Source organism: Parambassis ranga, chromosome 21 (assembly GCF_900634625.1).
Source record: "Parambassis ranga chromosome 21, fParRan2.1, whole genome shotgun sequence".
In the NCBI taxonomy this organism is placed as follows: Eukaryota; Metazoa; Chordata; class Actinopteri; family Ambassidae; genus Parambassis; species Parambassis ranga.
This window is the reverse complement of record NC_041041.1, coordinates 10,452,011-10,467,865: the sequence shown is the minus strand read 5'-3', so window position 1 is coordinate 10,467,865 and position 15,855 is coordinate 10,452,011. Positions and strand designations below refer to the sequence as shown.

General features: G+C 40.6%; 1 protein-coding gene across 1 annotated transcript in view; it reads right to left on the bottom strand.

Moving 5' to 3' along the window:
* gpm6bb (glycoprotein M6Bb) overlaps window positions 1–3,415 on the bottom strand; it is a 28,237-nt gene extending 24,822 nt beyond the window's left edge. Inside the window, exon 1 of the mRNA XM_028393897.1 lies at window positions 3,292–3,415. Within this exon, the coding sequence (XP_028249698.1) occupies window positions 3,292–3,295 (4 nt within the window). The 5' untranslated portion in view covers window positions 3,296–3,415. The remainder of the gene's footprint in view (window positions 1–3,291) is intronic.
* Between the last annotated feature and the right edge of the window lie 12,440 nt (window positions 3,416–15,855).

Genomic DNA, 15,855 nt, shown 5'->3' with positions numbered 1-15,855 from the left:
CATCCCTTCAGTTCATCTGTGAATAGGCTTTTAAGTAAGAAACTGACGGGTTGAACAAGCATCAGGATTTTTGCTCTTCCTATGATTTCATGTCACAATACTCAAAGGCCGTCTTTGTTGTCAGAGGACTTATTAGCTCAACAAATTAACATGGCTGAAAGGGAAACAAAAAAATAAATAAATAAACAGATAACAACACGCTAAGATGAGAGAAACCCAGAGGGAGATTTCTGAGGAAATGTGGAGCAGGAAGAGAGGCAACAGATAACTAAAGGTTTGCACACATTTACAAAGTCTTATCTCTGCTCTACAATTACTGAAGATGCTCCATCATGCACTTTGCCAAATGGAAAGAAGCCCAGAAATCATCTAACTATGACAGTGACTGCCTCATTATAGAAGAGATTCTCTGTAATTAATGATTGCAAACCGAAAGCAATTTAGGAATCACTGATGGTGACATAAAAAAATGTAAAATGAGTCTTAATGTCTGCTTTCTATGGACCGAACCGCAGCTCAGTCAGGAAATTCACAGGAGGCTTCTTTTTCCAGAGTGAACAAGAAAACACTTTGATTTGCACAAATAAACACAAAACATCTCGGCGGTGACTCATTCTGTGTTTTTTCTCTCTCTGCATCTTTGGAACAGGAACATGTGACCTACAGTTTCCCTCTGAATAGAATAACCATGAGTCAACTAAAAGCAGGAAAGAAAATGATCTGACATTCTGCTGCTTGGTTGATAAATCTAAGAGTGCAAAAACACCTCTGCTGCTGGCACAGCATTAGCTGTCATGGGTCTTTCCTCTCCTCAGTCTCCTCAGGATGTTGGGTCAGAGCACATACAGTTCAGCACACACCAGCCTGTGACAGTGATCACCGCACATGTGCAATCAGACACTTTCCAGACGTCCTCGATCAGGAACGAATAACAGTAAACAGAGTTTAAAGTTAACAGAGATCAGGACGGGATCATTATTAACCATTTTCTATTTGCACATAGTGTTGAGATGCTGACTTCTACTGTGAATTCACCACACAGTTAAACTACAACAAGAGGAACCCAAAAGACACTCTGCTGGTGTTTTTCTTGACATTTTTCCTTGACTTAGTCAATGAAGCTACATAAATCAAAGGTTAGGGGTCTATATATTAGATACTGGATAGAATTATGCAAAAATATATTACACATATGCACTTGTTGATGGTTTGATGACCTGCTAACTAGCTATGCTAACAATACTAGGCGAAGGATACTAATACATAAAACTAATCTGATTTTCTTTAAACTGTATCTACATACAGTAACTTGTGCCCCCGCCCCCTGCCCCAACCACCACCACCGCCGCCGCCTGTCTGTCTGCCTGTCTGCCTGCTTTAATGCCTGAGCTCTAATAGAATGTGTCTAATTGATGATACATTCTGCACTGTCCTCTTTCATTATCTATCCAATTCTTAAATTACTCAAAAACAATGATGTAACATGTTGGATCTGCTTTGCTCCGAGCCTTGATGACCTTTTTCCACAGGACCACCACGATGAATATAAAACAGTCTGCCTTAAAGGTTCACAAGTTTCCAAACAGAAAAAAAACAATCCTGCTCCAAGAAGAACAGACGCAGTATTCACAGTCGTGTCCATAATTTGCTGTATTTGATTATCTGAATCTCCTGTCATAAATGCTAAGTGCATAATTAAATTGTATTTTTGTTCCCAACGCTGGAAGAGATCACTGCTAATCTTTGACATATTTGTTCCCTGTACAGTTCAAGAAAAACAACGTGCAGGGCAGACACATCCTTTTTAACGCCATGCTTTTCATTTTAAGTATGATCATCGCATGCAGGAAAGAGAATTATTGTCTCCCGGGCCTGTGCTTTTTCTCCCAATGTGCATGTCTGTTATCAGGGAGAACCAGCACTAAACACTTACAGGCATATTTGTGGAAAACAACTTGCAGGCTGAGTTGAGTTCAATGGACTGAAGCTCAGATATCCTCCTCCACACACACACTGGCTTGTAACTGTTAAATCACTTTGGTGTATGCAGAGGAGAGAATCCTTTAAAAAAAAAAATAACAAACATGTGGCTTCACCATTAAAATCAAATCAGGCATAGGTTACATAACTACTGTGTGACACTGTCAGATCTCCGCATCTATCTTGATATCAGGTTTATTTTGTGTCATGCATGCAGATAATCCATTATCAAAGCTATTACACACATGCAGCAGTGTGATATCCATTCCTCTGATGCAATTCACCCAAAAAATAATCATCTCCTCATGCACACAACAGGCGCTACCACTTGTCCTGAAAGGGCCACAGAGGGTATTTGAATATAAAATGGGAGCTTTGGCTAGTGGACAATGCACAGAAGGTTGATTGCCATGCAGAGTAATATCCTCTATGAGACAGTGAATGAGGGTCTGTGGGGAATTAGTTCACAGGGCATCCGCTATGAAACTTACAATTCACTGAACTTCTCTGTCTCTCTGTCTCTCTCTCTTTCTACATTAAGAGCCACTGAAGTCGCACAAAGGAGCAGCTCCAAATTAGGAGCACAAAGGCGCTTCTGTGAGGGCTTCAGAGCGAATTAATGAGCATTGATACACATTCTCACACAGTGTTCTTCCCTGGCCTCAGCTGCACCGTGGCGAACAACACAAGCTATTAAATGCTGCCCCAAAGCCTTTAAAGTCTGGTCCAGCACAGGGAGAGAAGCTGACCATCTTAAAAGTTAGTGAGAAGTCACAAAACATCCACAGACATCATGAGACACCTCCATACCTTACCACAGAAGCATCTGGGCAACACTGATTTATAGATGGGACACATCAAAACTGTCAAATCATCACATCACTGATGACCAAGAATGATCAATCAGAGGCTAAAATGATGAAGGGCGTGGCCACATGTAAACAAATGTTGATTATTTGGAAGTTGCAGGAGACACAGTGAAGACAGCATGCTGATCTGGATTTAACACCTCCACAGACTCGCACAGAGTTGACTGCAGGAATCCTCATAATCTCTCTCTAATCGCTTTCCCCAGGTTGCTTCAGCAAGCTGCTCCAAATGCACAGTCTCCTGGAACCGGGTCAGGTAAACAGCCCGCATCACCTGCAGCTACTACTACGCGTAAAAGTTCACTTTTTCTTTTTTTTTTATCCAGTTTAAACGATCGGCGCGCCCCAAAAAAAGTTGGAGCGAACCGTGCTGTCATCACGACAAACTCGCTGATTGTGTCGGTTCTGAAGCTTTGCCGCAACACTTGTCAGAGCAACTCACCCATTTTCTTGTAACTTTTTCCCAACGCGTCCGAAGTTTGCGCTGAAAGTTTGGAGCCCCAGCTACACTGATGTTGCGTCCTCGGATGCACACGCTGGCTGCTCCAACAATCAAACGCTGCGTCCTTGTGGAGACAGCCCGGCTGACGTCATCACGGAGGGGGATTAATGACGGGGAGGACGGAGCTCCCTCCAGCCTTGCCCCTCCTCCTCCTCCTCCAAGAAGTTTGACTGTTACTCACCTTCATCATGATCAACATTATCTAAGCATTCTTCTCCAATCTTAGAGAAATCACAGAGGGGCTTGGATTATCATCAACACAATTCATCAATCATCAATTAACTGATTTCTATCAAGCTTATAAATTTCCTTGCCATTGTTCAAGCCAGTGTTGTTGATACTGTGAATTGCTGCTGTTATATCAAGTCAGCTGAGACAAACAGATAGATGAGGAATCACAGGTCAGAGGTCACCAGATTTTTTTAACTGTTTGTAGCCTGCTTTTAACAACCTTTGGATTGCAATGAAAGATTATATACAGATACAACTTTTCAGATTATGGCAAAAGAAAATTTGATTATTGAATATGTTGCAGACTTGATGATTTTTGAGGGTATTTTTTATACAACAGAAGGCAGAATGGAGAAACTAACCCCTGATTTTCCCAGATGTTTTTTCAGTGCAGTCTGAGCACATGGGGGGGGGGGATCCTTTGACTTGAATATATTGGGAATAATCCCACCTTAAATAAAGACGTGTGAAAGAGTAGATGCAACACACTCCTCCACTTGTCCAGCATATCTGCAGTAATTAAAATTATCCAGTTAATCTACACACAAGTTTACTTAGGCTAATTGTATGAATGCACATGATACCCAAACTACACATGTGCATGCACGCATTTACATCTCTGGATTTACAGCATCACTGGTATAAAGTAACTCCTTTTGCAAACACATTTGCATTGAGATGAGCTTTTTTTGTGATTTTAAAGATATCTCTCATGCTTGACACTACTTCAGTGGGCTGGGATAAATGGCAGCCTTTCACAGGGACCAGGCATTTAAAAGGAAACAATACCAATCACCATCAATCCAGCAGGCTGGTATCCGGTATCCAAGGAGGTCTGAGCACCCCCTAATCCAATCCAGTCTTTTCATTGGCAGCCAAGTGGGCAATTCTCAATGGTTTGTTTCATGGTCAACCAGGGCATCCTCCCAACATGGCAAACACAAATGTGACAGAAAGGCAAATATTTAACTGAGCTACATCACAGGGAGGATATCATCCTGTGAAATATTATTTTACATTCAGCTTGATCTGCACAAGTAGTGTCACTTTTTTTGACGACAATATCTGCATTATTGTTAATCAAGAGCGTCGGAGTGTGCGTTCTCTCTGTAGGTGTGCATGCCTCTGACTCTCTGTGTGTGTGTGTGTGTGTGTGTAGTAAATCTGCATGGGAACGTTCCAGCACTCTGCTGGCTGCTACAGCAGGCACAGCAGCTGGCAGACAGCAGGCGTGCAACTGTTATTAGAATGGAAAAACAAAACACATCAGACAAAGCCTTTTCATCTGACATTATACCATACATATGGTCATGTGTCACACAGACACCAGCAATACGCACATTTGACTCACACAGGTGGACATACTCTTCAAAAAATACCAACATGTTGTTGTTTTTTGATTCGGGTTAATAAAGACAGTTAAAGTTTGGTGTAGTGAATAAAAATGGGAGAAATCAGACACTTGAACCTTAGAGGTAACATGAGAAATTAAGCCCAAACACTTCTTGAAGCAATTTTCTAATTTATGTTATGTTCCTAATTAAGGGTAAGCTGGGTGAAACTGGGATGATGGCAGGCAGTACGGGCAAATTGAGGTAATCCTGCAGCGTCTAATTGCAAATAAAGAAAAGCTGCTGAAGCGCTGTAGCAAACACAACAGCCACCATGGTTACAAACCACAGAGAAAATGGCAGACACTGTGAACAGGCTCAAAATGAGGCAGCTTTTAAAGCTCTATGAGAGAGGAGTTGGCATCAGATGCAAAGTTACATGACTTGGTTGGACAACTTTGGCTCATGAGGCGTTCCTCACTGTGTCAGGACATCAGTATGCTGCAAAACAGAACTTTTTAGGACAAATCTCCCTGTTAGTGTTTGATAAATATAAGATATTTGCTGCAAAAAGTTTATTTAATACTTCAGTGTTTTCTCAAATACCCAGACAGATGTTAAGACACAGGGCTAAAAAAACATCCAGTTTCTGCACATATTTATGGAGAAAAACAGTACTGACAAACATGCTCCTGCAGCTCGCCTGTTTTTGTGGCTTAATCTGCAGCGCAGGCCCTCATAATATATGGACACATCTGAGTGTTTTCCCAGAAAATCCACGTTTCAGCAAACAGATAAAATTTCCTAAGTATTTTGACAGATATATTTTTTCAGACTGCTGGTTCTGCCCTTCAGCACATTCACTGTTAACACAGAGGGGACATAGAGTCCATTATAACATACACTGTTACATACAGGTTTCTGGACATGGGGTTACTATGAGCTGTGCATACTATGTGTTTTATTTCTATTTCCATTCCTGCACATCAGAGCTCACCTATGCATGGTCCTAGGTTGATAGATGTAAAGAGGATGATGATTAGGGCAGCCTGCCATTTTTTAGATGCACCCTGACAGATTTTTGCAGCTGATTGTTGGCATGAATGGGAATTCAGTTCAATGCCTTAAACCAGAGATGAAAGACAGTCTAATCACTGAATCAGTGATGTCTTTCTGGAAGGTAAATTGACTTCCTAGGAAATAAAGGCATAGAAACAATCTGTCATGAAATGTTAAGTAAAATATAAACAAGTTGTTTTAAGATAAGAGACCCTCTTCCACCTGATGATGACTTAATCATGCTGCTAGGCCAAAAACTTATCAATCATTCAACCTGCATTATTGACTTGAAGGATATATTAGCTGCTCTGCTAACAATTCCAAGGATTCCTCTTAGCTTGTTGAATATAGTCAAATATGTATGGACACACTGTTCAATTAAACACAAGGAAGCAGCTCTGTAGTGATGAGGGAGAGTGTAAATAACAACACAACGAACATCCATGTTACACTGAATCCCGTGGAACTGTTTGTGGGTCTTTGCCCTTGTCGTGCAGTAACCAGCACGAGAGGTTTAGCTTTGGAATCAACATCTGGATTAGTGTTTGAAAAGAAGTGGAAAATGATGTTCTGTTGCCATCTCAGGGAAAAAAAAAGTGGGGGAAGGAAGTAGAGTGTTGTTTAGCTGGACTCGTGTTCAATCTCTTCAGCTTGCCTATAAAACTGAATCCTGCTTACAAGTTGAAAACACATGCCACTTAAAGCAGAGCATGTTTGTGTTTGAGGCTTTTATCCAGTGTTTTTTCAAGCTAATTCCCATCTTTACTGGTTATTTCTCTATTACATCTTGATGGAGTTTAGGAAAACAAATGTCACGTCCTGGAGGGGTTTTTATATCAGACTCTACTGGAGGCTCTGCAAACATGAGTCCAAACTGACTGTCTCCAGCAGGTCAAAGGGAGTGATGAACACGTAAGCAGCAATGAGCTCATGTTATTTATCACCTCCGAGGTCCCCAGGCGGAGGGGGCAGTCACACCGCTGCTCCACACACAGCTGGAGGCTGGGCAGGAAGTCTCAGCCAGTCCCCTCAAACCCAAGAGAGAATTAAAAAATATCATTACTATTAGATCACTGCAGATAGCGTCTGAGAAAAGCCTCTATAAATAATGTGTGATGGTGTTGAGAGTGAAAAGAGCAGGGAGGACCCAGATTTTGAGAACTTCATAAACAGGCTAAACTTCAGGAATGGAAAAACAAAGCGACTGTGCACGCCCTCCCTGTGACTCTGCCTCCAGAGATTAATTGGGTCAGATACACAGGATGCATCATGAAGCTAAACATTGGATGCCTGCACACATTAAACATTAATTAACATATATATGACCGGAAGGGCGTTAAAGTGGATTCTGTGTCTGACCTCTGTGAGAGAGATGTCATCTGAACAGTGATGTAAACTTTTAATCCAGGACTCCCAGTCTGAAATGATCAACAGCAGAGACTCTATCACAGCTAATAATAATAATAATAATAACATGTCACTGTAAGCAGTGTTTCTCATAAATGCGGTGCATTATTAGATGGAAAAAAGAACCTTTTACAATGTATTGTATCAATGGCTGAACTGAAAAGTCAATCCCATGCTGCCATCTAGTGGATTGTTTATAATAGATAAATAAAGTGAAAGAAAAGGATCACACATGACAAAAACATTCAGGATAAGAAAGTTGAATATACGAAATACATGATATCTCACTGTGTGAGACATTTGTGGTATACTGAGCCTTTTTGTCAACATGTCTGCTGTGAAAAAATGAGAAAATGTATAACAAAGCATTTCCAAATGTTGGGAGACAGCTTAAAGTTGAAAAAAAAAAACATTTTTCTATGGTATCATTGTTATAATGTCTTATATTGCTACAGCTTCCCATTGGAATAATACAGAAAAAAAACTTTATTTCGTCATTCAAAGAGGTGAAGCGAGGAACCTGGACTTGTAGAGTTTAACACTATTGGTGTGAATGTTTAGTTTGCAGAACGACCCCCCCCCAATCATAATACAAACATGCATACATAAATACAAATTCAGTCTCCATTCACCAACAGAATTGTTGCTTTTTTCAATTACCAAGTGGCATTAATTAGATTTTTTTCTTCCATCTCCAATGTTGAAAGTCACATTTTTTCTGTTGAGGAGTCCTGTTATGTTACTTGACAGATTAAGTCGTGTTCTCGAGGTTTACCTGAGGGAAATTATCAACTCATTGGATAACAGGCGACTTATGTTGTTTGAATGGTATCACCTCAGAGCAGCTGCACTCCTGTTGACTTCCCCCGAGCCTGGAATGAAAGCATGTAGTTTTCTGTGTGTGTGTATGTGTGAGCTTTACATCTCTTCTTTTTTACCAGAGTAGAAATGCAAGGTACAAGGAGCTGTTGAAGTGTTTGGGTGGCATACAGCTCAATTTAGTGGATAAAATTTTTTTTTTAAAAATGTGTCAAATATAACAAAATGTTACATGTTTTAATCAGAAAAAATATATAGAATCAGTAATGTATAATAAATTAAACAAGACTAAATGCTTCTTTAATAATGTGGTAGATTTATTCCCTGCAGATTATTTCCTGTTTCACCTCTGCAGTATACTCCACTCTATACTCCACTCAATATATTGAACAAATAACCTTCAGTACATGTTCTGTAAAGATTTGTTATCTTTAAAACTATATTACCATTCCCCAAAGGCAATCAGATGTCAGACTAAGTGGTAGCATCAATCTCATTTCATATTGAAAGTAAATGCATCATAGCACCCATTTGCAGACTGATTACTCTCCACCTCCAGCCTACAACATCATTTCCCTGCCGTGTGTTCTCCCAAACACAGCACTAATTAGAGATGAAGCCGTCCTCTCATATTTTATTCATCCACGGGTTTAGTGACCTCCTAATAGAGATGTTTCACTGCGCTTTTGTGCAGTAAACACGACATCTATTTGGGCTCTAAATCTCTTGTTAGAGGGAAAATATGTGCTTAGAAATGGATTTTGTCTGAAGCGCTCCTCGATTCTTTGCTTGGAAGGATCCAATGAGGTGGCACAGACGGCACATCTTCCTCCTTTTAATCTCCATAAATCAGCTTCCCAGCATGCGCCTTAATAAAAATTACATGCTCCACAATGTTTTGCTATCAAATGCTGTTTTACATTTACGAGTCTATCTTTGCACACTCATGGGAAATTGGGCTTTTTTCTTCTTTTTTTTTTTAGATTGCTGACCTTGTAACAGCAGGCGTTCAACTTTTTCAATTATATTTGCAGTGGCTCTGTCTGGCACACTTTGAACCCCAATGCCTTATACATGTGGCAATTTATTTGAAAGATTTTGAAAATGATCTAATTTTATGCTTGAACCCTGCACTGGTTCTTTAACAGGACTCCACTGTCTGACCAGTAGACTGTCATTATCTTCCCCAGAGGCCCCGCTTCATTAGAAAACAGACCTATCACACTGTGCCACTGGGGAGCAAGTTCATCACAGAGCTTAACCCACATTGATCCACACTCAATACAGCAACAGAATGACAAATGTACACATCAAAAAAAATGTGTCAAAGTAACGACACACTTCAAATGTGCTGTAGTCAGCCCCATAAGACTGTGCAGGTAAACTGCTGCTGTAGAATTCCTGCGTTTGTTTCCGCTGGTAACTTTATGATTCTCAGAGCTTTGTGTGTGTGTGTGTGTAGGTCTATTTTTTAGGTCAGCGTTCTCGTACTTTCTGTGCAGCCCTTTTAGAACCACAAAAGCCACAGAGGGGGAGATGTGCTGCTGTCAGGCAAAGCAGCTCTCACGACAGCATCAGTTGCTGTATGATCAAGTAGTTCTGTATGTGTGTGTGTGTGGGTTAGTGTGTGAGAGAGTGAGTGTCTTCCAAACAGCTGAGTCTTTCAGCCCACAACCCTGGAAGACACGGGACATGGAGTAAATGGAAGCTCCGGATTAAAAATGTGTAAAAGAAATAAGTCATTTGTGTTGACTTCAAGAATTAAAAGTGGTGAAAAATCCTTCTTAAAGAACTCCGAAGATGAATTTATATAAATATTTACAGCACACAATGCAGGTGACCACATTAAAAATGAATGGTGATGAAGGGTTGTAGACTAAAAGAAACTTTCAAAATGAAAAATATAAGTAAATGTTTGATGAGAATGTTTGACAGTGGATTTACACAAGTTTTCTTTCAGATTTGTTTACCTGTGAGCCACTGCCTCATGTGTATAATAAGACATTTGTGTAAGTACAGAGTAAGCATAATGCCACGGTGGTCCAGAACAAAGGGGAACACTGGCCATGTCATCAAATTATTGGAAAAAAATAATTTAATACTTAATTTCTTCAGGGCAATTATTATTTGTGAAAACATGTCCGACCTTTCTGTCTTCCTCCTCATCTGTTTAAGATTATTGACCGATGCCAAATTAAACTGTGCCTGATTGTTTCTCCCCAGCCTGATGAGAACAGCTGCACCAGATCAATATATCCATTTGTAAAGTAAAATCTAATTGCAAATTGTTGCCCGTGTGCGGCTGCCTCTCAGAGCAGACTCACGCTGGATGGCTGATGGTGAGGCAGGCAGGCAGAGCCAGAGGGGGCTTTTGGCAAAAACCAGATAAGAGTCATTCGTTATCTTCCTCATAATGAGAAATCAAACAGATTCCTCTGCTGGTGTGGATCCCTCTCCTCCCCTCCAATATACAGGCAGACTTTAATTGTGTTCGCCAGCTGAAACCCTCTCAGCTTTTGAGGTTTCATTCGTCATCAGAGAAATACAGCTGCTCCAATCCGCTTATCAATGTGTGTCTCGGTGATGTTTCCATGGAAACTGTGTTTACTGCCCCACAGTGTTCTAAAAATGGTTCCAAAGTGATAACGGTCCCAGAGTTGTTAAAGCAGTGCAAAGATGTGATGAGCAACGACAATGATTGACACTGTAACAAGTGACTTCGTCTACATTCGAACGTCTACATATGTTGTTTATAGACTGAATATGGCGTCTAAAACGTCTCGGCAGCTGCTTGTCTCTGCCTATTTTAGTCCCACTGACCATAGTGAATTAAAATGATTTCTTCATTCTAGCCGGCAGCTCTGCTGAGGTGCTAAATGTGTTAGCTGATGAGTACAAATTGAGGTTGACCTTGTGGCAGTCCGTGCTCACTGTGAAGTCCAAACAGTAGAATTAAAAGGGCTAATGTCATTATTTCTCTTTCTTCTTTTAATAATGTGCTCTCTCTGTCAGCCCATCACCCAAATCTGGATACTTTCAGATGTTTCCCTTTGGCTAATGGAGTCTGAAGATGTAGAAGAAAGAAAAAGAAGAAGAAGGCACAGCCAAATAAATCACATTTATCCGTTATTATCTGATCATTATGTATCGTTTGTTATCTAATTCTCTGTGAGGTGCTATCATGTTTTAATGTTTTAATCCACACCATGAATGTTTTATTTTTAAGACAATTAAAAAGAAAAAGATGGAGGAGAGAGTTACTGTTCCCATGGCAATAAGCTCTGAGTAAAATACGTCTGCATTCATCAAGTTTAAAGAGCCTCTCTGAGGGAAGGCTGCGAAGTTTCTTTACAATCTGATCAGTTACATTATATTTTGACTTCTCATTACTGATCCATAATTTTCATTTAATATTATATAAACAAAGTCTTCTATTACATTTCTTCTGTAGAGCAGAACATAAAAAGATTTTCCATCATCTGCTAGATGTTAAAATTGCCTCCAATTTCAGGCGCTTCGTGGTTGTAAAAGAAAAAAAGAAAGGACTGTGATGCTTCTTTATCTGTAAGTTCAGACCAGTAAAAATGTCAGTGGAAAATCTCAGTCTACCTTTTGACTTAACGAAAGCGGATAGCTTCCAAACACACATAAAAGACGTGGAAGCTGTCAGGTATCTTTTCTCATCTCTGTCTCTCATAATGAGACGATCTGACAGCTCCACATCGCATCCATCAGCCACCTATAACCAGAGCTCTGGTGCCACAGCAGCAGCAGCAGCAGCAGCAGCAACAACGCCCAAATATACATAACGTGTTTGTGGATTAATCACATTAGTACTGCTTTCCAGTAAGTCACGGTTTATTGTGTATAATTAATTGCGTTATAAATGAATTCTAAATTATTTATTTGGTTACAAAAGCTTATGAGGAACCCACCCATAGCCGCCATGCCATTAGAAAGTTGCAGCATTACATCATACTCTATATGCCACGAGGTGTAAATATTTATCCTCTGGTTCTGTGGGGTTAATCAGTGGTGGCACAGGCTGTATGCTTTATGTTGTTACTACACATTTTTATTTAGTGAAATACATTCAGGAAAGAGGTGATGATATACTGACGTGATAAAACACAGATGATGCAATGTTGTGCGTGCATTGTGAGGTTAATTAAAAGTGGTTTGTGTGCATGTTATCCAACAATCAGGCACCCATTCTTTTATCTGGATCTTTTTTTAAATCTTGCAGTCCTGCACCAGTGTTTAGAGCTTTCTAATAACGTTATTAAAAATTGTAAAAATGTGCTATATAAATAAAATTGAGTCCTGTTGAAATTATCACCAAACGTCATTTTTAATGCACATTATCCAAAAGAATTCACCACAGAATATAGTTATGGTATTTATAGACACCGATGGAGCTGCTGATCAGGATTTCCTGCAAACTGACATTTTTCCAGTACAGGTGCAGGTGAGTCTTATCATCACCCCTGATGGGAATTTCTACAGTTATTGTAGCCACACCATTGTGTTTGTAGCTAGTTTTGTGCAGGTAGCAACAAGCGTTGAGGCGCATACTACCACCTACTGTGACACAAGGAGAGCATAAAAACATTCATTCACGAATCATAGTCAGCGTCATTACTGGGACTCTGTGATTCCTGTCTGAGCCGAAACAAATGAAGCAAAGTTTAATTTGATGTAAATTTAATATACAGCTCATAGTACATAAACATTCATCTTTGTGAATTCCAAGAAACTCTGAAACACCCCCTGACAACTTCACCTTTTGTCATTTATATGTTTCTTTTATGGAGTTTTACTCCTTTCTGACAGTTTAAAGAACAAAGCTCAAGTTTCTGTGGGATGCCAGCAATTTTTCTACACTCAGCTCTCACACAAAAAAAGTGAAATGCTTCAGCTGTAGTTTAAATAAAGGCCAGCTACTGAGACAATACTCTGTAGATACAGTACATACAGTGCTCACCTCTTTATGGATTCAGTCTGAGTCTGACACAGTTAGTTGCCTTTAACGTGTTCTTCCATTTGACAGGCTGCATGCTAATCACTTTTATGTAGCCATGTTTGTGCAAGCACATCATGTCTTGTATTCCAACGGTGAGCCTTTAACCGTATATCTACACACACTCCACCATACCATCATGACATAAGTCATACCACGTCCCCTGCTCATTCTGACATCCGGCTACAAAAGTGTTCCCACCTCACTTTAAAACTTGTCACATATATTAATATTCAACATAGCACTCTGCGTTTAAGAGATTACTTCCCCATAAATATCTAAAAAAAAAAGAAAGAAAGAAAAAAAAAAACGAAATAAGTGCTGCTGCTTTGCCGTGTGTCCCTCGTGTGGGTAATTGGCCCCACAACATACATCTAAGTGCCACTGAAAGGGGGGGGGGCTGATGGAAACCAGTTAAGCAATCAAAAATTGCCTTCAATCTTCAATCTGTCCTTGCATCACTCTGACAGCCACACACACCCGGCGACAACATTCACAGTGAGACAAGCCTGCAAGCTAGAAATAGATAAGTTGTGAGCCAGTGTCAAAATGGAGCAGACATCGGGAAGAAGGGGGAAAAGAAAAGAAATTATGTGCACTGTTTGGGTGACTGCACAGAAACTGGAACTCAGGGGAGACGTCCTAACATGCAGATCTGAGCAAAAACACCATGGCTACACTTGAGGAGTAGCTGCTTAATTTGTTAGATATATCCTGTAAAAAGGCACAGATGGGAGTAAGTGTGGAGGATGGATGTATAGTGAGGGTTTGGGGGGGGGGGGTCTAGACTGGGGATCAGTGGGCTTTCAGTGCTCAGTGATGGGGAAAGGCTCTGTGGCTGTCAGGGTGCTCCCACTGATGAAGCAAAGCTGTGATTGACAGATTCTTACTGAAGACCACTGTTGCTCTCTTCACTTAGCTCGAAAGATCACACAAAGTATAAGGAGCCGCATCCGCCTGTGGATCACATGACTTCACCGTATAGCTCCTATACTGACAGAGCACTTCAAACACTTTTTGCCCATGCGTCTGGTGCTGCGGCCGGGATGTGTGCTGCTGTGTTATCTAAAAGAGTTTATCATTGTCTCATGTGCCACGCAGGAAACCCTCAAAATAGCTTCATTTTGCTGTGACAGCGGGCTTATGATAATTGTGCTGGGTGTTTTGGCACTGGAGAATTCTCAAATCCTTCCTTCTCTTCAAGAATCCTCTCATTAAATCCTTTGCATTCTTCCTACTGCATTTGGTCTGATCAAAATAGCTCCCAACACAAGTTACTTTTCTCCATCTCCCTCCGCTCGGGCCTGAGATCAACTCCATGAGTTGAATTATAGAGCGAAAAAGTCATTAAGTGGGATAAAGACACAGGGAATCGATGGAGCAATGGATACTCTGCAGCTCTCAATTCTCTCCAGTTCAGTGCACATGAGCATCAGGGTGGTAAAGCCTTGCTTGTTGTTTCCACGTGAGTTCTTTCAGCCAGTCCACAACTCCTCACTTACTGAGGCGGGGATCAATGACAACCACCAAGCCGGGCTATAAGGAGCAGCATCTTCTGAACAAGCCTGATTTGATATGTATATTATTTTTGGGGTGCTGAATCAAAGCCCGGAGCTTACAGAAGAGGAAAGCTTTTGATTTAATTTCAAAACTATAAATTCTGCTGCAAATCTCTTTTGGACAACACAATAAACCAGATGATGTAAAACCCTTAATTCCCCAAAGAATAACAGGCAGTAGCGAGCAATCTTTCTTGTGTGTGGGCAGCTTTAAAATAGCGCCTTTGCCTGTCTTGAGCCTGTAATTTTAATAGCTATGTGGAAACTGGTGGATAAATGAGACAGGATTTCTCAGTTTTACTCTCTCCTTTCACAAAGACAGGCGCCTCTCTCTCTCTCTCTCTCTCTCTCTTTCTTTTTATAACACACACTGATTTGACTTGTCCTCCTTTAATTGCGTGACCCACCTGGCCCAAAGTCTTTCCTTATGGAGACTAATGGCCAATTGAAGCTCTTGCATGGTTGGAAAAAGGACTTGAGTGAAAAGGGAATTTTGACTCTTAACAGCACTGAGAAATTATATCTCCTCTTCTTTTTTTGCCTTGAGGGCCATACAAAGTGACATCATGGATGTGCATCGCAAGAAAGAGCAAAAGTTTGTCCTGTAAACAGGAGCACAAGATCCAAAGTGACACTTAGAATTTGGGTTACAGCGTTAAATAGGGAAGAGAAGAAGATGATCTGTTAACTGGTCGGTAACCAAGTGTCAGACTGAAGTGTAATATGGCCCCAAGCATGACACGCTGTTGAAGCATATGATGCACTTAAGAGTAATCTTACAAACACAGGCTTGATATGAATGAAATATAATGGATTTTTTTTCTCCTCACTAAGTTTGGCTGCTTCCTCCACAGAACATGTCTGTGTGTTCATGTGGAATGACTCATTCATGCCTGTGGTCCATAAAGTCTCACAGCCCACTCACATCCTCAAACTGCCAGGTCCCCAAACCCATCCTCTGTAGAGGGAGACATTATATACATATATATTCAACAACAATTATTAGATCTGTGTAGCCTACAAAAAAGAAGAAGAAGAAAAAGAAGAAGACGCTCAGCCACCTCCACCCTGGGGCTTC